The following is a 22,094-nucleotide window of genomic DNA, read 5'->3' on the forward strand; positions in this document are numbered from 1 at the left end:
GCACTAGAGCAATAAAACTGCCTAGCTACCTTACTTAAGTGATAAACTTGTATGAAATTAACCGAATCATTCTACTTTCTAGTTGGACACCAAAAAAGGTACTTGAGTGCTACTTCCTCATTACAAATACTACGAAACATCATTTTTTTTTTTTGCCATTCCCTTGCTCATCCAAGCACATCGTAAAATGATAAATGAGTATCAATGTGGTTAGAATCTTTATAAGTAGAAGATACATAATTCATGACTACTGAAGTCTTCATGATTGTAAAAAAATAATAATAATATATCCGATAAAGTATGAACTTTCCAATGATGACCAATCAATATGTCGTAAATAAAATCATGTTTTTCAAGTACTAACCGCAGCTTATTTCACTTATACATGTTCCCCAAGTAATGGTTTATTTGAGTGATGAATCTAGATAGCTTACATAAAGGGATCTGAAGATTTATTCAAGTATCATTTGCTCCATGGATGTAATTTCCAACAAAAACGATTAATGGATTCTAGTCTTTTGTCGGATAGAAACCATTGATGGACGCTCCTCCGTCAACAGCAATAACTTGCCCAGTAATGTACGAAGCAGCAGGCATGCAAAGAAATGTCACTAAAGATGAAACCTCCTTCGCCTCTCCGATGCGGCGAAGAGGAGTTCGGCCAATAACTTCTTCCACCAATTCCTTGTTTTCAAGTACCTGTACAAAGAAGTGAATTGATTCTAATTGATTCGTTTTAACTACATCATACATTTGAGATCTAAAGCTAAAAGCATAGTGAAGATCACCGCATCAGTGTGGAATTGGAGAAACTGTTCAATTTTATAAAATAAAATAAAATAAAATCGAAATGTGTACAGATTTCTCACTTCCGAAGGAACAATACAATACTTGGACAGCAATAGGGCTTAAAAATGTTATTGATAATTGAATTAAAAGCACAAAAACTAATTTATTTTTCATTCATTTGTCATATATTGAATTGCATGGGTATTTTTCTTAGCTGCCTCAAGAGTAATAAAAAAATTGACTTTTCACCCCAAAATAAGTCAAAAAAATTAAATTGGCGTACTTCAGCATTCAACCCCTATCTAAGATATGACTTTTGTAACGCCAAAAGCTTGGTAACAAGGAATCCATGTTGGACTACAACCATCTGATCATCAACTTTTACCAAATAAAAATTCTCCAAACGAACAAAATTATTGCCAACAAACAATTAGAAATCCTTACTAGTTAGGAAGTGTAAAACTTTTTCAAAAGTTATTTTTCTGTGATTAGGATATGATCGTATCCTCTCTTAGTGTGTAGAAGCTCGAGGCTATGATGGTTCTTATCCTTATAGGCATTGGCATGCCCTATATCATCAAAAGTCTATCATCCTAGTTATCCACGTGTGCAATTGACAAAATCCTTTCACTAACTGTGATCTCCATCCTTTGTCCAAAACCCCGTGTAGGCACAAGTGATGGACCACTAGAAGCAAACTGTTGGATGTCCATCAAGTTTGATCAAAACACTTTCACGATGAAATGAAAAGATTTAATGGTTGAAAATATTCAGGAAATCATTTTGAAAATATTTGAGAGTGTTGGAAAGCTTTAAATCATTTGATGGATGGTCCGATCGGCAAGATCTATCAACGACTAAGTTTAGGAAACCTTATTAGTGCAGATTGTTGTCCCCAAATTTTCAAAACACGGAAGCTAAAACTTTACAATAATTTCAGATTTGGTAAATCCTGATAACTGATCCCCATCTAGATATTATCAAGTTTTAAAAGCAAAAATCAATATTACATACATACCTTTGATTTATGTTGTCAAATCACTTGTGGAGTCCAATGATGCTCTTCCAAATTAGGATGCTTCTCTTTGATTTATTCCAAAAAAGAGGGGAGCAGAGAGCCATGTCACACTATGCATGTGTACATGAGAGCAGGCCATAGAGATCCCCGTTTCTCTCTCACTCTTACCTCCCCCTCTTTCAATTTTCACTCTCTCTCTCTCTCTCTCTCTCTCTCTCCACATCTGGGATAAGATCTATTTATAAGGTGGAACCAGGGTTTCAGAGAGAACAACAGTTATGGTGAACCCCACTCCTAAAGAATTTGGTGTATGCCCTACACCATCAAAACTCTATATCGTAGCTTATCCATGCATTCAAATTGACCAAATACCTCAATTAACTAGTGGAATCCACTCGACTAAAATTCCATGCTGGCTTAAGAAATGGACATAAAATCTCAACCATTGGATATCTATCAAACACGATAGAATACTCTTAATGGTTTAAAAAAGATCAACGGTTAAAAACCTTCAATTAAACATAGAAAACCTTTTTTATTGCCAAGCCCAGCTAGAAAATCACTTGATGGGTGGTCCAGTTACTAAGATCTAAAGCCACGAATAAGTTCTTTGAGGTAGCCAATGAATCCCGTGTTAGAGCATGGGCTTCTTATACCTAATCCTAATGCAAGCACAGAACCACACCCATTTGTTAATCACTAATATAACTTTGCAAGGTGAGCCAAAGCACACAACATTAGGACCATGAAGTCCCAACAAGACCTTGGGTTTAAGGACTAGTCAGAGCTAGCGCATGATCAAGTCAATCTGGTCCATGCATGATGGGCCTCCAAAACTAGGGACTTGATGCGATCTTCCAATGCAAGTACTTAGTCCTAATAAACAAGAACCTACATCCATGAATGCTCACACTCTTATGTAGGGTAGGGCCTAGGCAACAACTTGCCGTTGAGCCTAATGTGGAGACTTTCCATCCCAACTTGTTGCAGGTTCCCTCACACAGGGTGACCTACTAACTTTCACAGATTGCCCAATCCCGCTACTATGGTAATGGAATTTGGGATTCTAAGATCCATGAAATATAACTCTCCCTTGGCAGGTGGCCATTATGTCCAAGATCATTTTCATTTAGGACAACCAAAGGGAACCCTTCCTTTAACGCATAACATCATAGATAGCTAAGGTTCCGCACACATTTGATTATAGCATCCTTGACAAGACAACACATGAACTCATATAGAACATGAACATAATAATCATTACTGGCTTTTTCGAGCACACCATACTAACAATCTCACACATGCCCTAAAGCCAATCATGCTCAAGTCAAATACTTATGCAACATATGTCTAATTCAGAATCCATCCAACTGCAGCAAGAAAATAGAAGATCAAAAGGATAAGAACAGGATATCACAAATTCTCTCTGATGGAAGTCTAAAGGATTCTCTATGCTGATAAACAGTGTCCACGTGAAAACTCCTAACATGATCATCGGACTTTTAATAAGCCCAACTACCAGAAAACACAAAAATCATGCCAAACGTCTTGATGCAAAATATGAATAACCATGCATCTAGATCACCATACATTTGCAATGCACAAAAATGCTGCAACATGACAGTATCATTGAGTAAATCCAATTTTTGAAAAACCAATGACAATCTCCAACATCCACATAATCACAATGCGGACCATATAGCAAAAGAAGAATGAAGCTTGCCCAACATGACCTTAGTCAAAACAGTGATCCAAAACAGGGTAATTATGGTATATCTTTCTTTCTACCACTGCGTAGCACATCCAAAGTTTCATCCATCATAGGATATGCATCATTATTATGTTCTTTCCCATATGATTACAAGGAACTCTTTCACATTCCTTCACATTAGAGAATATGTGATTAGATTGTAAGACCATGCCAACAAGGAATCATTCCCTTTACCATGTGAATTGTTAAAACATAAGAGAGGCCACATGATGGAATCATTCTAGAGATATCTCAAAACCATCAATCTCCAAGGAGATAGATAGACATATCATTACAACCAATGTTTGTATCATCAACGATATCGGCCAATATATCCCACGATATATCTTTTATCCCACCCGTGCGATATGAAATGCACAGGTAGTGCTAATATATCCCGCATGTTCGATCCCGTGAGCATTTTCGATTTCCGATCTTCTTTTTTTTTTTGTTGAAATTATGTTAAATCAGCTTCAAATGGTTACAAATCCATTGGTTCTTCATGTTTTCCATGAAAAATCACGGAGTTGGAGCTTTGATTTCGATATACATTGGTTTTTCATGTTCTCCAATTTTTTTTTTCAAAATTTTCTTTCAACCAACTGTCAATTGAGACTAATTTTGAAGTATTTAGGAGTGTTTGATGACATGATCATCGCATACACTCTAATTTCAAAATTTGAGTATAGGTGGTCCGATTTGGGAAATTTTAAAATTTCCCCAATTTCTCCCAAATTACTTGCAATGTTATGCTCCAAACATAAAATCAAGCATGTATGAGGGCTGATCTACTGATTTGTTAAGTCCTCATCAATTTTCGAAAATAAAAATCATTTTTTAATTAAAAATTAATAAATTTTTTTTGAAACTTCCCTTCAATCGGCTCTTAGTTGAGACTAATTTCGAATATTTAGGAGTGTTTAATGAAATGATCATCAGTTACACTATTTATGCATTCAATTTGAATATAATTGCATTAGTTCAGTCAGACAGCGCATAGCTTAGGACCTTATACAAAGAAAACCTTTTATGTGCACTTCTTTTTTGAGATGCTATGATTTAAAAGTCTATATTAATGTCTTCTTTAACAACCCCTAAAGTTTCATTGAAAAATTCAACCATTTTCCCAATGTTTCTGAAAAGGTGCGATAAATTACCCGATACAAACGATATATCCTGTGTGATAAGCGATATGTATTTGTATCCCAAGGGTGCTATACGTAACGCGATACCGATATTTCGAACATTGATTACAACTGCCCTAATTGAGGAACATATACACTGGGTATATGAAGAAATGTGGTTTACATGATATCCAAACTAATCATATAGTCCAGATCTCCAATGAGACCTGATGGCATTTACTAGATGTCATTTTATGAACCAGGAAGCTTGAGGTGAAAACCTATGCTTAATAATTCGATGATTCATCAAAGCATTTTACGAAAGAATGATGGCATGTCTAAGGCTCTTTATGATCTAGGATATCATGCATACTAGACCAGGTTAAAATACTCTCATACTATACTAATGATTCCACTCCTAGAAAAGAACTCTTTTAAAGATAAGATATCATTATTTCGTTTCAACAACCATAAAACATCTTGGACCAAAAAACCCCAATGATCGAGGGATTTTTATACATATGAACTGATAGTTAACTAAGTCTTTGCTAAACATGATCATTAAATCATGACTTCTATTAATCATGGACACCTTTCATTATTAACATATCACTAGACAACAAAGTCTTCAATAAACCTTGAGGCTCTCCTTAGAGGCATCTATGAAAGAAGTCTTGTTTTGATGATCTAAAATTTACATGGGTATGTATCCAAACTGATTTCCAATTCATACAATCTCGAGATTCTAGTCTGATGCACAAGGAAGGAATTAGTTACGCATACATATCTCACCAATTAGATCGCATATACATGCAATATAACAAATTAAGCAGTTGTCATAAGACCACATGAAGAACCATAAGAGAATTAACCATAGATTAATTAAACCAATAATCCAAAATAAAAATTGTTACATAATGTGAACAGTAAATTACCAAGTTTAAATTAAACCATGTAAACTTAAAACTCTTCTAAGAAAAGCTGGGTCAAAGACCCAAAACATTCTCCACGGCTTTAGACAACTCTTAAATGAATAGTAATGGCGACGATCCCGTGCTTTGACATCTTCAGGCCAACTTCTCTCACTTTACCTCTTATCCTTTCTGACCCTCTCCACTCACACATGAAGAGTTAAGCAAGTGGTAAAGATCCAACACTTAATTATCACAGTTAAAGTACTCACAGAATATGTGAAATGAGCGCATTACACATTAACGTCTCAGCAGCCAGCTTCCCCTTGAGTGGAAAGCAATCACTTTTAACATGACCATCGTATCCGCAATTCCAGCATAGATTCTTGAACTTTTTTCTACGTTGGCTAGGAGGCTCTTGGATACCCCCTATGTGCATTTTTGGTTCACCCTCAAGATTACCTTTCTGCCCACCTCTTTTATTGAGGTTTCTCTTTCATTTCAAATTCGAGGACCCTTCTACCAAGTGGGCAGTCCTTTACTTCTCACTTTTATTGTTGACTTCAAAGATGACCAAGTGAACAGCTCAGTCTTTAGGTTGGACAACTTGTTCATATCATAGTTACTTTTAAAAGAACTAAACATTAATTACGGTAGCTTCTTTCTTGGTAGCACCAAGTATCTCAAGTTCATTAGCGATCTCATACAGTTTAAGAACCTTATCAGTAACAGGAGCATCTTCTTCTAGTTTTATGGTTTACAATTGTCACTCTAGGATCTAAATTTCGACAATTTGGGGATCAAACATGGCTTTTAGGCGGTCCCAGATCTTTGTAGCATTTCTTATATTGCACATGTGGATTTTGAGTACTTCAGAGAGTGAGAAAAGTATATATACTTTCATAACCTCATTTCCTTGTTTTCATCCTTGATAGCCAACCCTCATAACTAGAGGGTCATTGTCATTATTAGGTTCAGGTGGAGGTGGCTCCTTGATGACCCCGATCACTCTCTCCATAGTGAGAAGTGGCTCTACCTTCTGGGACCAATTTATATAGTTTTTCCCAACCATCTTTTCATTTTGGAAATTTCAAAAAGTGGATATACTTTAGACATCATAGACTATTTGTAGGATCACAAACATATGCCATGATTAATACATGTGGGAAACCATGTATCTGATGCCAAGGCGTACATTTTAGGCAATCTAGGCACCGAGTACTTCAAGTACTCCCACCACACAAGTGCAGCCATAACATCATGAGTGTGCATAAGTTTTTGTTTGCCAATGCATATGCATGCATATCATACCATCCAAGCCATCGTATAAGATCGCTTGATCTAGGTATGCACGCTTAGATTCTATTCATGTCCACAAGCACATCCATAACATTCTTCATCATAATGCCATCAAAGAATAGGCATGTACAGGATAATATGCACAAATACATACATATCCCACATCTCCTCATACCACCTGTAAAATCAATACCACATGTGATCCACTGCACGGTTTGAATTCTATTTATATCCACATGCATTGAACCACATCACTGAATATGATCATCTAGGACATCCTTGGAAATACTGTATGCCCACTCATCTAGATGACACATGCAGCAACCTAAGCATTCCAAATCCCATCAGTATCAATTAGGAAAGAAGGAACGACATGGATCTCACTGCACACAAACATTGACTTGCCTGTCCAAAACTCATACTCTAAGACATCCATCAGACAATCTGATCTTTCAAATGCATTCATTACATTGACATTCAGCTATGAATCAATTTTTAGCCTAATTTAATCTAAAACAAACGAGATTAATTGAAAATAAGATCATTAGTCCAGATTTAATCTGAACCATATCCGATCAGAAAACATCAGATCCAATCCATCCACATTGTGAATCTCATTGATATGAGTCATCAGCTCTATTTTCAGGTTAATCCAACTCACAATGGATGAGATACTAACCAAAAAACGTTTTGGACAATCTCAACATTTCAAAATTGTGTGATCCATGCATTGATCCACTTGGGTGTCCATATCAGATTGTTTTCCAGCATCAAATCATTCTCTCATTGGCATCCAAGCACACTTTTGTAATTTGGGATCAATCAAAATCACATACAAATTAGGAGGAAAGCATGACTAAGGAAACATATGGGGCTTAACTTTTCAGTAATTTGCAGATTTAATCTTTTTTAATTCTTCTCTAACTAGAAACCTTCCTAGACAAGGAAAGAGAAGAAGAGAAGTTTCCCAATTGGGAAACACGTGAAAACCTCACAACATAAGAGAACAAGAGAAAGGAGGAAACTGGAAGAAAAAAAATTAGGAAAGAGGACGGGCGGCGTATGGATCATGCCCCTTTTTGGTGTGCCGCGACTGCTCCACACTTGCAGGCCCCCTTTGGATGATCGAGCTGTCCTCCATAAAGCCCAACCATTATCTCCCTACAGCATCAAAAGTCTATATATCTGCCTCATTCATCATCCAAATTGACCGAATCCCTCCACAAATTAGTGACATCTACTCTTAACTAAAATCACATGCCAGCCTAAGAGGTGAACCATAAGATCACAACCATCGGACATCCATCAAGCATGATAATATGCTTTTAAAAGTTTTTTAAAAAAAAATCAACAACTAAAAACCTCTGGTTAAACATTAAAGATCTTTTCTATATTGGGCCCAACTAGAAACCATTTGATAAACGGTCCAATCACTAAGATCAAAGATACAAATAAGTTCCTCGATGTAACCACTAGATCATATGTTGGACCATTTGGGATTCTTATACAAATTCTAATGCATGCATCCAACCACACTCGTATGGTAGTCACTAATGCAACCTCGCAGGGTGAGCCAAAATGCAAAAGTAGGACCATGAAGTCCTGACATGACCTCGGGTCTAAGGACTAGTCAAAACTAATGCATTATCAAGTCAACCCAGTCTAGGCATGATGGGCCTCTCGAACTGATGTAAGTGATCATTTGGGCCTAAGACACAAGAACCTACATCCGTAAACACTCAATAGTCCTATGTAAGGTAGGGCCTAAATTATTGAGCCCAATGGTCGAAACTTTTCCTCCTAACTCATCGCTAGTTCCCTCAGATGGGATAACCAATCTACCTTTTACAGATTGCCTAATCCCACTGCTATGGTTATGGAATTTAGGGTACTAAGATCCATGAAACACAACACTCCCTTGATCAGTGGTCATTGTGTCAAACTCATATTCCTTTAGGACAATTGCAGGAACCCTTACCTTTAATCCATAAAATCATAAGCAATTGAGGTTTTCAACACATGTAAGTATGACATCCATGATAAAACAAACACATGAGGTTATATATGAACATGATCATAACAAACATTATTGGCTTTTCAAGGCAAACCATACATATGTAAGGTTTCTACACCGTATCCTAATGCGTGATCCCAACAAAACTCATGTGCCGGACACCAATGTAAACTCAAAAGGTATGCCAAGGTTCATAACACTATGACCATGAAGCTCTTCCATAACTTGAGGTCTAAGGATTAATCAGAGCTAGCATACAATCAAGCAAAAATACAATCCATCATGATCAACCTTTCGGTTTTCTAACTTGATGCGATACTCCAATGCAAATGTTCAATTGAGTGCAACACACATACTCCTAAACAAGTGAAAGATCACAATCCCATGTGGTGAAGGGTGATGGCAACAGCCAACAAGATACCCAATGAAGGAGATTAATACATTCCAACTCGTTGTTGGTTCAAAATGTAGGATAACCACAAAAGTACTGACAAGTTCCCAAACCGGATGAAGTGGCTATGGAAATTAAGGTACTTGAGAACTGTGCATACAGCCCCTCCCTTAGCCATAGGGGCCATTGTGTCCACTTCATTCTTATATGTAGTGTTTGAAATATTGGTATTGCACAATGTATCGCACCCTTGGGATACAAATGCGTATCAGTTATCGCACGGGATATATCTTTTGTATCGCATAGTTTATTGCACTTTTTGGGAAACATAGGGAAACATTGGGAAAATGGTTGAATTTTTTAACGAAAATCTGGGGATTGTTAAAAAGGCCCTTAATATACACTTTTAAATCATAACATCTCAAAAAAAAAAGATGCACATAATAAATTTCCTTTGTATAGTTTTTAACGGTGAAACATACAATCACCACTTTTTCCTATATTATGGTTCACTTAAGATTTAGATTTACATCATTTTATTTTTTTTGGCTCATGCCCTAAAATGATTTGACACAACAGATATGCAGCTTTGATGTAGGATACATACATCAAGGTGGGCCCCACAGTAAAGCCACACCATCTTGGATGAGGCCAAAGCGCACCTAACAACTCCTGCTATCAAATTATCTGGAAAAACGGATGGACAGAATGAATCAGGAATATATACATCAAGGTTGCCCCCCATAGCATGGTGCAACCCTTACCATGGGCCCACTGTGATGTATGCATCTATATCCACACCGTCCATTTATTTTTTCAAATAAACTTTTCAAATCTCAAGTGGACCCATGACCAATCCACACCATCTATCTAAAAAGGTATCAATGGTGGAAATCATTATTCCAACTATTTCCTATGGTATGGTCCACTTGATCTTTGGGTATGATTAAATTTTGAGCTCAACTGTTAAAATAAGGTGGAAAAACCGATGGACAGCCTGTATAGATCACATACATTCACGGTGGGCCCAACAGAGTTTACCTAGTATGATAATAGCGTACTGAGTAACTTAGTACACAACCTAATTGACGTGACCATGGACGTCACCAACTTCTGTGGGTCCCACCCTAATGCATTTTTTGTATCCACACTGTCCATACATTTGAATGGCTCATTTTATGGCATGAGCCAAAAAATGGGTAAGATCCAGAGCTCGAGTGGACCCCACCACAGAAAACAGTGGAGAGAGTGACGCCCACCATTACAAACTAGTTTTGACGGCCACAAGAGTTTGTGATCAAGATGATATTTTATCCGATCCGTCCATACATTTTACCAAATAATTTCAGGGCTTTAGCCCAAAAATAAAGCATATACAATGTTCAAATGGGCCACACCATAAAAAACAGTTGAATTGAACATCTACCGTTGAACATTTCTTGAGGGCCACTTGGATGATTGGATCAAGCTTATATTAGTATTTTCCCTTTATCCACGTCTGTATCATCTTTTTAACGGTTTGGATGACCAATAAACATCACCGCAGGGGCGGAGAAAGGTTTCAACAGTGGAAATCAGTACCCCACGTCACCAAGCTCTGTGGACCCCACCATAATGCATGTGTTGTATCCATACCGTCCAACCATTTTTACAGTTCATGTTATGGCATGAGAAAAGGAATGATATAGATCTAAAGTACAAGTGGACCCATCACAAAAAACCGTTAAAGCAGTCACACCCACCGTTAAAATATTTATAGGGCACACCATGATGTGTTTTTTTAGATCCAACCTATTCGTAAGTTAACATACAGATAGATGAAGTGAAAACAAAAATATAAGCTTGATCGGAAACTTCTGTAGCCCCTGAGAAGTTTTGAACGATGGATGTCATTGTCCCCACTGTTTTCTATGGTGGGGTCCACAGAGCTTGGTGGCATCAATTCAGTAGCGATTTGGCTACTGAACTTAGGGATCAACCCATTAAATTAGATGGGAAAACGGATGGACGGCGTGGATAGACTACATACATTAAAGGTGGGCCCAATTGAATTTACTAAGTACGATAAGAGCGTATTGTGGAAACCACCACAATGAAGGTTTCCCTTTCCGTCTCCTTCACATGAAAATCGCACCCTTCTTCTTCCGTTTCCCTCTCCTTCATGCACGCAATGCTTCTGGACCCACGTTCTCTCGAGCCGAAAAAATCGAAGAAAGAGGGATACAGATACTTACCTGTCGAATGGCCCACCTCCGATCACCGCTACAGCCTATGGCTATAGGTACTCTCTGATTTCTCCTCTTCTTTTTTTTTTCTAATTCAAATTTTTTTGATTCTCCACAACCCGGCACGGTGGCTTTTTATCATTGTGAGTTGTGAGTTGTTGGCTATAGTGGGACTCGTGAGTCCCCTGCAAACGCACAGCTTGTCTGTTTGTCGATTTTCGACAATAATGGAGGCGGAAATACTACGATATCGTACGGTGTGGGTTGTATCGGCAATATCGACGATATATCATGCAATATCGACGATAATATCATCCAATATCTGGATTTTTGAATTTTCGGTATCTTCCCGGGGTTATCGGAGGAGTTTCGTCTCACTGGGGCTCGATACCAATAATATCGGCCGATATATTGGCCGATAGTATCGATATTTTGAACACATGAACATTCAAGCAGAGAAAATCATCAACCACATAATAAAACACTCCAAAAAGTTTGCCTCAAGTGTCTTAACTAACTATTTTATCTAACTTCCACTGTTGACAATACAATAAATTGAATCAACCATATATGCTGATCCGAGCATATGTTTTGGCCTAAATTCAATGTGGAGATTCTTAACGTATCCCTATTCAATTTGTGTCGTAAAAGCAAGAAATAAAAGTTCAAAAGGGAAATTGAATATCATTAAAATTGGGGCATCTCCGACACCACTTTTGTTAGGAATTTTTGAAAGACAAAAGTGTAAGACTTTTTCAAAACTTACTTTTATTTTATTATGATCTAGTTCCCAACTACATGATACGAAGTTTTCTAAAATACAAAACAATAGCAATGTCCTCTTTGAGTGTGTAGAACCCCAATGTTGATCCTTCAACGCAGGTGTCTCTTCTTGATCTATCTCCAATAGAATGGATGCCTAGAATGCATTCTCATGCCCACACTATAAGACTATGGGGAAGAGAAAACATGAGAGTTGTCCATAGGGTAGACCACACATGCGGAGGACAAAGGAGTTCTTCTCTGTGCATAAGGTAAACCACACATGCACCGGACAAAGGAGTTCGAGTTGTCCATAAGGTAGACCACACTTGCAGAGGACAAAAGCGCACTCTGGTGTGCCCAGGAGGTGCCTCTTTCTTTCTTATGGGAATCCCATCTAAGGATAGGATTTATATATATAGGAAGAGTCCAGAGTTCTTAGGGAGTATTACCTTATGGTGGTCCATATCGCTACAACCTTAAGTGTGACTTACACCATCAAAAGTTTGTGTTCCTGCCTATCCATGTGTTAATCCCTGCACTATGGTATCCATCCTTGGCCTAAAATCCCATCCAATCACAAGTGGTAAACCACTAGGGGGTGTTTGGTGCATGGGATTAGATGGGTTTAGGTGGGATGGAATTGGGACAATGTAATAATTATGGGGTGTCAGGTTTGTAGTGGAATCCCATGGCTTGGAGGCCATCCTACTTCATGTTTAGAAAAGAAGCCATGAAAATGTAGATCCTCAATTGTAACTCCAAACATGTTTGGATTGAATTGTGAAAGCTGTGGAGATTCATCTGTTGTCTACAACATGTTTGGAAATTCCACAAAACACCGCCACCCTCCGTAGTCGGTGTCACCAAGTTATGCAGACCCCACTATGATGTATGTGTTATATCCACACTATCCATCCGTTTTAGGACATCATTTTATGGGATGGGCCCAAAAATGAGACAGATCCAAAGCTTACATGGACCACATTCCATAAATCAGTGGGTATAGTGATGCCCACCATTGAAACCTTCCTAGGGTCCACCTTGATGTCTATTTTCCATCAAACCTATTCAAAAAGTCTAATAGACCCGGATGAAGGGAAAACACAAATATCAACTTGATCCAAAACTTCCGTGGCCTCTAGGAAGTTTTCAATTGTAGGCGTTCAATCCCCACTTCTTTTCGTGGTGTGGTCCATTTGAGCTTTGAATGTGCTTGATTTTTGGGCTGATTCCTTAAAATGCTCTTGAAAAATGAATGGATGGTGTGGATATTGCCCATACATCATGGTGGGACCCATAGATCTTGCCGACATCTAGACACCCACATTTGCTGGATCTGCAAAAATCAGAGCATGGATGGAGTTCGTACGAATTTGGAGGGTTTACCGCTCCTAATTTGATGGTATTAGGGATCGTTTTCCAAAGCATGCCAAGGTTATAGCCAATGAAGAAAACAAACAGGATATGGGAGTAGTTCAATGGTATTTTTAATTCAATCCCATCTAATACCACCTAATGCACTGAACCAAACAAGCTTTAAAAGATTTAATTGTTGGATGTCCATCAAGTGTGATCGAACACATTGATGGTGCATAAAAACTTTAACGGTTGAAAATGATCGAGAAACCTTTTGAAAACATTTTGACAGCATTGGTTAGCTTTAAAATCCATTGAAAAGATCTATCTACAACTAAGTTTGGGAAGAATAATGAATCCCTTGTTGGCACAAGTAAAGGTACTATTACGTGTTGATATACAATCTCAACAACTTCGATGCGCAAGCCATCAATGTAACCTTAAAAAATATGTCAAGGCCCACAACACTAGAACCATGAAGCCCTTCAATGACCTCAGGTCTAAGGATTCATCAAAGCTATCACATGATAAAGTCAATCCAATCCTGAACATGATCTAATAAAGTCAATCCAATCCTGAACATGATCTGCTTCTAGGTTAGGAGGGTTAATGTGATCCTCCAATGCTAATTAAGATCTAATAGAGAACACTGCAAGAACTCATAAACAAGTGAATATTGACATTCCCAAGTGGTGAAAGGTGATGGCAACAAGATGCCCAATGGTGGAGATTAATCCATCCCAACTCATTATTAGTTGGACACACAGAATAACCATAGCATTAATCACAAATCACCCAAACCGGATGAAGTGGTTATGGAATTTAGGGTATTCAAGAGCTGTGGATACTGGATACACAACTCTCCCTTAGCCATAGGGACCATTGTGCCCACTTCATTCTTTCCCAATGGACCCACAAAAGAGATTCATAAAGGATCCATATACCTTCCTAAACATATTTAATGCATAAGTTCCAGACAAAATTAATGATGAAAATAAAAGTATATTCCATTTGATCGAGTGGACATCAATAAGTACGATCCATCAATATGAACCATTGGCTTTCTAGGACACATATTTAACAGTTGCAACCAAGTTTTTAGCCTAATTATTAAGATATTACAGTCATCTAAGAATACAATAACCTTCTGAAAGGATCCATTCATGATATGTTAATCATTTGCTTATTTAATTAGGTGTTAGGGATTTTGTGCAACTCTTGTTCATAATTTTGAAAGACAGCTTTAACACATTGTTTGTTTTTCCTTTTTCTTTTTAGTTAAACTTATATCCACTTCAATCCCCAAGAGAGATCCAAAGGCTTTGAATATTATTGTGAAATCTTATTGTGATACTTTGATCTACATCCCCATGTATTTTTATGATTCCTCACTTTCTTGAAGACACAAGAACTATAGTAATGATGAAAGGCACATTTTACAAACATGTATATATTATTCAACCCATAAATATGATGGAGAATAGTAATTCAAGGGAAATCTTCTCATAGGTATAACCAAGGTGTCCCGTATCGGTATCGGTTGGCGTAACGGTGCCCTCCGAAACCGATACAGATACGGGGGCGTAACGGTGATACGGGGGTGTAACGGACCGTAACGGTGTAATTTTATTTTTTTTTGCCAAAAAAATATGAAAAAATATGGATTAAATCCGAAATATTCTAAGCATTCCAAATATGCATTCATTTATAAATTGGAATATGTTTATAGTGGTGTAACGGTCCACTATTTGGTAAGAAGTTGTATCGGACTGTCTGATTAATTTTTTAACCAGGTAATTTGAATTTGAACACAAAATTCATATATTTAATTTTTTAAATATGTAATTTATATACTTAACAACTTGATATCATTTCTCCCAATAGTTCTTTAAAAAAATGAAATTAAATTTAGGTAGATGGCGTTGCCAATTTGGGACTGACTTGGAGGACCAATCTATTCTCCAAATCAGCCTCAAATTCATGCCATTTATTGTGATTATCCCACTTATAAATTGGTGGACATTTATTGGATAGTGAATCATAAAAAAAAAATAAAAAATCAAAAGACCCTATTTTAAAAAATAAAAGTTCACAAATTAATAATTAAAACTATTCAAATAATTTGATTTTGGCATTGTGAGTTAGCAATTGCAGTCCATAATTTAATTGTCAAATTTCAAGTTAATATATGTCTCATGTACAATTTTTTAAAGCTTGAATTATGAGGGACTCGGATGTAAAGTGCAGCACACGTGTCAAAGTTTTTTAGGCCTAACCCGTGATGAATGTGTTATATCTACACCATCCATCTATTTTGCCAAATAATTTTAGGGCATGAGCCCAAAAATGAGGCACATCCAAAGCTCAGGTAGATTGCACCATAAGAAACAACAATAATTAAATGTTCACCGTTAAAAATTTATTGGGGGCTAGAAAAGTTTTAGATCAAGTTGACATGTGTGTTTTCCCTTCATCCATGTCAATGTGACCCAATTAACAGGTTAGATTGAAAATAAACATTACAGTGGACTTTAAGTAATTTTTAATGGTGAGCATTCTATAACCATTATTTTCTATGGTGTGGTCCACCTGAGATTTGGATATTATTAATTTTTTGAATCCTAACTTAAAATGACGTGGCAAAATGGATGGACGATATGGGTAAAATATATACATTACGGGGGCCCAATAAACATTACCGCGCGCCCTACGAATTAATTGTGAAAATCATTATCTCTGCTGCTATTTTTGGCGTGGTCCACATGATCTCTGGATATAATTTATTTTTTGGCTGGTGCTCTCAAATGATCTCTGAAAATAGATGAACGGTGTAGATGTGATAAATACATCACCGTGGAGCCGATATAACTTTGATCTCCTTTGAACCGTTCGTACAACTCGGAGCTCGAGGAGTGTCAGCGCTCGTCTTTGCGTGACACGTACCTACCGCTACTGGACATAAAAAAAAAAAAGAGAGAGAGAGAGGGAAACGAAAAGAAAAAACAGAGGGAAAGAAAGAAAAGAAAAAAAGAGGGAAAGGGGGAAAGAAGAGATTGAGAGAGAGAGAGAGGAAGAAGAAGAAGAACAGGAAGGAGAGAGAGTGAGAGAGAGAGAGGAAGAAGAAGAAGAAGAACAGGAAGAAGCCGCGAGAAGCCGCAGCCGCAGCCGCAGCCGCAGCTGCTCGAGAAGAAGAAGAAGAAGAAGAAAGAGAAGAAGAAGAAGAGAAGAAAGCAAAAAAAGGTAAGGTTTTTTTTTTGTTTTTTTTTTTTTTTTGGGTCTGTAACGGCCGTTATGGCCCGTAACAGCCCCGTAACGGCCGTTACGGTCACAGAAATCCGTAACGGCCGTTTCGACCCCGTATCGCGTAACGGGTCCCACCGTTACCGTTATGTATCGGCCGTTACGGCCGATACGTAACCGATTTGGGATACACTTGCGTTAAAACCTTTGCGAGATACTTTGGACTTCCCATATAGTTCTCACTTGTGATTAGACATAAAGAACAATGCAAAGCATGCTTAGTGCATTTTTCTTTTCAAACACCATCCCGAATGCAAATCATGACTAGTTGACATAGAATTCTCTATTAGGCTTTAAATCCAAATGCAAAAAATAATAAAATAATAAAATCACGTCATATGATTAGATGAGCAATACAATGTAAATAGAGGGCGGAAATTTACATCATCAATCGCCGGGGTTATTGTTAGCCATGGTGCAACGCAATTAGTCCGAATGTTGTCTTTTGCCCATTCACATGCTAAATTCTTTGTTAGTTGATTCAACGCTCCTGAAAGAAATGAGAAAATTTTAGGTTTTAAAAACAGAACTACATGGTTTTAACATTGAGAAATGAGTTACCTTTAGCTGCTGAATAAATGGTTCCGCAGTCAACAGCAACCAACCCAGCAACAGAGGAGATGAATACAATGTTTCCCAATCCTGATGCTTTCAAAAGAGGATGTGAAAGTTGGCTTAAATGATAAGCAGATTCGAAGGTGGTGCTCATTATATATGAGTAATCTTCAGCAGTATACTCCACAGTTGTTTTTATTATGCCTCCCCCAACATTGTTTATCTACATTCATGAAATAAGAAGAAGAAAAAAAAAAAAACTTATTACTAGGTTTGAAAACAAGGCTTACAGACAATGACGTATGATGGTTGTTTTTCAAGTTAGAAGGCTATCAATCCATTATTTATTATTGGTTCAAGTTAGGAGAATAGACACAAATTCATTGGTTGTTCTAGTTAATGGAATGGGATTGTGATCCATAGTTAGGGGTCATTTGCCTCCAAATATTTAAGTTAAGGTATTCCATAATAGTAACAGTGGTTGTAACGGTAATGGTGGTCGTAACGGCCACCACCATTACCTTTACGATACAAGGTGTAATGGCTGTTACAGAATCTTTTTTTATTGAAAAAACAATAAACAAAAATTCTGTATCGACCCGCAATGGACCGTTATGGGACTGTTAGGCCATTACGAGAGCTATAACAGCCTTTACGGATCATTTTTTCCGTAACGGCCATTACGACATTTACAACCCCGTAACGTGTAACGGTTGCCACCATTACCTTTACATAATGGCATTTACAATCTCGTAACGGCCTTTTATGGCACACCATGATTTAAGTGGTAAATGATTTATAGGCTTAAATCATTTATAGTTTGTCATTTTTGGCTGTAAGCTATAAATGATTTATAGGTAAATGATTGTATGTGTTTGGATAGCCTGTAAATTGTTTTAAGTCCTATAAATGGAGAGCCAATTTTATGGCGGAGAGCCTGTAAATGAAATCGCAGCTTTTTTTCCCTGTAAATCATTTGGGGTGGAAAACTGTAAAAATATCATTTACAGACATTTTTCAGCATCCAAACACCCTATAAATCATTTACAGTTAACCCCATTTACAGGAGCTCGACTAGAGCTGTACACGAGTCAAGTTAGCTCGGTCAGCTTGCTCAATTCAACTCGGAAAAGCTCGACTCGCCTCGGCTCGAAATTGGATTCAGACCGAATCGAGCTAGTTTTCGGAGCTCGAAAAAATTTTGAGTCGAGTTCGAGCTTGCCCGAGCTCGACTCGGATTGAACCTCAACTCGGATCGAATCAGCTCAGTGACTCGTTTATTTTGATATGAACTCTGCTCGCCGAGTGTTTGATGAAATGACTCAACGAAGTGTTGGCGAGGAAGGAATGGATACGTCCGGTGTTTGATTTTGATGTTGCTTGTCCAGGTGTTTGAAGAAATACCTGTAAGATATTGTTACTGTTTTACATTCTGTGAGAAATTGAAGATGCATTCTACCTGTTTGAGAAAATGCCGAACAAGCTCGAACTCGGCTCGAACCGGCCCAAGCTGTTGACCGAACCTAGCCAAGCTAGCAAGACAGGCTCGACTACCAAGCTGGGGTTAGCTACTAGCCGACAAAAGTTTTGGATTAAGTTTATATTTGTTTTTTTTTTCCTTTCATCTAGGTCTATGTGGCCTTATCAACAAGTTGGATGGTCAATAAACATTACAGAGAACCCTAGGAACTTTTTAACGGTGGACGTTCAATGACCACTATTTCCTGTGGTGTGGTCCACTTAAAATTTGTATCTGCTTCATTTTTTGGAACATATGCTAAAGTAATCTAGAAAAACAGGTGGACGGCATGGATATGCAATAAATACATCGAAGTGGGCCCTATGGTCAGGGTCTCACCCACATCGTTGGTTTAGGCCCGCAGCCAAGTCATGCCACATTTACAAGCATCCAAACGACCCCTTAGTTATTTTGGTCTGATGGGGCACTTCGAATTGACCATTAAACAAATTCTCTGACATTAGAAGAATGTAGCATCTTGTCTTTAGGGGTCGTTAGGCACCATGGATTTGGGGGGGTTTGAGGGGATTTCAAATCCCCTAATATGTTTGGCACATAAAGTAACCGGGGGTTTCAAATGCAAGGGGTTTCGAATCCCTTCAAAGAGGGGGTTTAAAATCCAAGATGAAAGCTTGGATTATATCTAAAATCCTTCCAAGAGTTGCATGTGTAACATGTGTGTCATTAGGCTATTAACAGATTGGACACGTGGCCCACTGATGATATCCCAAAACAATCAGATTATCAATTGCATCACTCTAATTACTATAATACGATGATCTGCGCCGTCCAAACATTGTCCATGTAAATCAACAGTTAAAAATCATTGGTTAGTCACTCGGATGTGATCTTGTGCTTGTGGTCTATCCAAGACTTGGAATTTCATCATTTTCGGGCAAAGTATATATTTCAACGGGCTTATTACAACCGCTATGTCAAACATTACATACTTACACTAATTAGATATATTAAAGTTGATTTAGTAATTAAATTCAAACCCTTGTAAATACAATATACATAGCTACTTTTGGATTAGAGGGGATTCTGAATCCAAGGTGCCAAACATAGCAAAAGAATTTCAAATCCAGGGGGTTCCAAATCCACGCTCCCAAACAGGCCTTCATTTGAATTGAAAGGGGAACATTTTTGTAACATATATTCTTATTAATCCTAAATAGATAGGGAAAGATGTTACTGTCTATTCGCATTGGACCAATGAGAATATTTAAATAATCCCCGCAATCTTGACCATACAATTCAGATAATAATAGACGAAGGAACTCACGAGAATGTTGAGCTTCCCTTGGAAGACATTAGAGACCTCCTCCATCAGCTTCTCACGTGCGGCACGTGAGGAAACGTCGCAGACTGAGCCGGTGACCCGGTAACCCGACTCAGTCCAGTCTCGCAAGCGTTGGCGTAGCTCCTCTTCGTTCCGTGCACACGTGTGCACAGATGCTCCGAATTCCGCCAGCTCTTCGACCACAGCACGCCTGAAACATCAAACAATAATGACAAACGCTAGGGCGATTCGCGCGAGTGATTGAAGTGGTGGTGCGCGGCACACGTGACTATTTGGTGAATTTTTGAGAGATCAGGGCCACTCATCAGGCAGAGGTCGCCAAGTAGATGGCCCAGTCCAAAATTCAAGAATGTCCGCTCATCATCTCGTCCAGGCTGGCGTTGCTTTCTGGTACACGGGCCAGCATGGAAAGCATGTGTGACATCTGAGCCATTCATCATGTAGTGCATGCTGGGAGCATGACCTAAACCAAAGAAAGAGGCGTGTCCATCCATCAAGGACGCCAAATTCAATCTATACCGTTGGCCATGTTTCTAGCCATCCATCTTTTGCTTTGGACCAGGAAATGTTCAAAGCGCACCCTACTTGATAAATGATATGGAGATCACACAACTGTCATTTGTTGGCACGTGTGCCTATGAGTATTCCTCTGATAATGTATGCATCGCCCAGATGATTTCTGGACCTTGATCTTTTTGGCCATTCCATTCTGACGGCGCCGCTTCAGTGGATCCTCTGACTGTGGGGCCCACCTCGATGTATGTTCCTAACATCCATGCCGTTCATCCGCTCTGAAAGCTCATTTTAGCGCATGATCCCAAAAATTAAGAAGATCCAAATCCAAGGTGAACCACACCACAGGAAACAGAGGTGATTGACAATTAAAAACATCTTGGCGGCCATAAAAGTTTTGGATCAAGCTGATATCTGTACGGATCAATCACCACTCTTTCCTGTAGTGTGGTCCACCTAAGATTTGGATCTACTTCATTTTTTACATCATGCCCGAAAATTAGCTTTCAAAACGAATGGACGGCGTAGATGTAAGGCATATATATCAAGGTCGCCCCACAGTCAGGGATCCACCCACCTCGGTGGATCTGGCAATCCACCAAAGCCGCGCCCCATTCTCATGATATCTTTCACCTGATGAGCGGCACGGATCTGTCACACGTGCCACGAACTCCCAATCCCACTCCAATCCCTCCTTGCGCAAATTGTCCCCGCACTTCTGGGGAAAATAAATAAACAGACACGAATCCTTCCAGCAAAAGAGGAGAGCTCAAGGGAGAGCATAGATTAATGGAAAGTATTATATATAAAAATAATAAAAATAATAAAAAATAAAGACCCGAACCCGATTCCTTTGGTTCCACCCGTTACAAGAGCTGTCGTCCCTTGCAGTGACCATCGCTTCCTTGTTTCGCTCATCCTCTCTCTTCTACCTTATTATGCAAAGAACAATTGCTTTGGACATTTTTATCCTCGCAATTATTCCGATCGCATTGGTTAAGAGGGACGCTGATTGCCTACTGACACGTCCTGTAGCGACTCGCTATTGGATGGGAAACGGATTGGCTGCTACTCCACCTGCCGCCAACCAATGGCCGGTGGTCAGTGCTCTGTGGGACCCACCATGATGTATGTGTTTCATCCATGCCGTCCATATATTTTAATAGATCATTTTATGGTATTACACCAAAAATGAGATATATCCAAATCTCAAGGGGATTACGTTACAGGAAACAGTGTTGAATGAACGTCAACCATTAAAA

The 22,094-nt window shown here is 38.4% G+C and overlaps 1 protein-coding gene across 2 annotated transcripts; it reads right to left on the minus strand.

Moving 5' to 3' along the window:
- Positions 1–289: 289 nt before the first annotated feature.
- LOC131255490 (tropinone reductase homolog At5g06060-like) lies at positions 290–21,864 on the minus strand. Of its 2 annotated transcripts, none has more exons than XM_058256232.1 (5): positions 21,677–21,864; positions 20,302–20,509; positions 17,504–17,720; positions 17,326–17,432; positions 290–699 (listed from the first exon to the last, which is right to left on the minus strand). In XM_058256232.1, exons 1-5 carry the CDS (start codon positions 21,748–21,750, stop codon positions 511–513), a joined length of 795 nt encoding a protein of 264 aa, XP_058112215.1. In that variant the 5' UTR covers positions 21,751–21,864; the 3' UTR covers positions 290–510. The 2 variants fall into 2 exon arrangements, with proteins under 2 accessions (XP_058112215.1, XP_058112216.1); XM_058256233.1 differs by lacking the exon at positions 21,677–21,864 and adding an exon at positions 21,410–21,637.
- Between the last annotated feature and the right edge of the window lie 230 nt (positions 21,865–22,094).

This window comes from Magnolia sinica, chromosome 9 (assembly GCF_029962835.1).
Source record: "Magnolia sinica isolate HGM2019 chromosome 9, MsV1, whole genome shotgun sequence".
NCBI lineage: Eukaryota > Viridiplantae > Streptophyta > Magnoliopsida > Magnoliales > Magnoliaceae > Magnolia > Magnolia sinica.

What these genes read in the sequence shown, in the direction of transcription:
- LOC131255490 (XM_058256232.1), bottom strand. Translation starts at nt 21,750, where the DNA reads ATGAGCGAAACAAGGAAGCGATGGTCACTGCAAGGGACGACAGCTCTT. An exon ending in GGTGGAACCAAAGGAATCGG is followed by an intron (nt 20,510 to 21,676) that starts GTTCGGGTCTTT and finishes TTGATGTTTCAG; the next exon opens with GCGTGCTGTGGTCGAAGAGC. An exon ending in AAGGGAAGCTCAACATTCTC is followed by an intron (nt 17,721 to 20,301) that starts GTGAGTTCCTTC and finishes TCATGAATGTAG; the next exon opens with ATAAACAATGTTGGGGGAGG.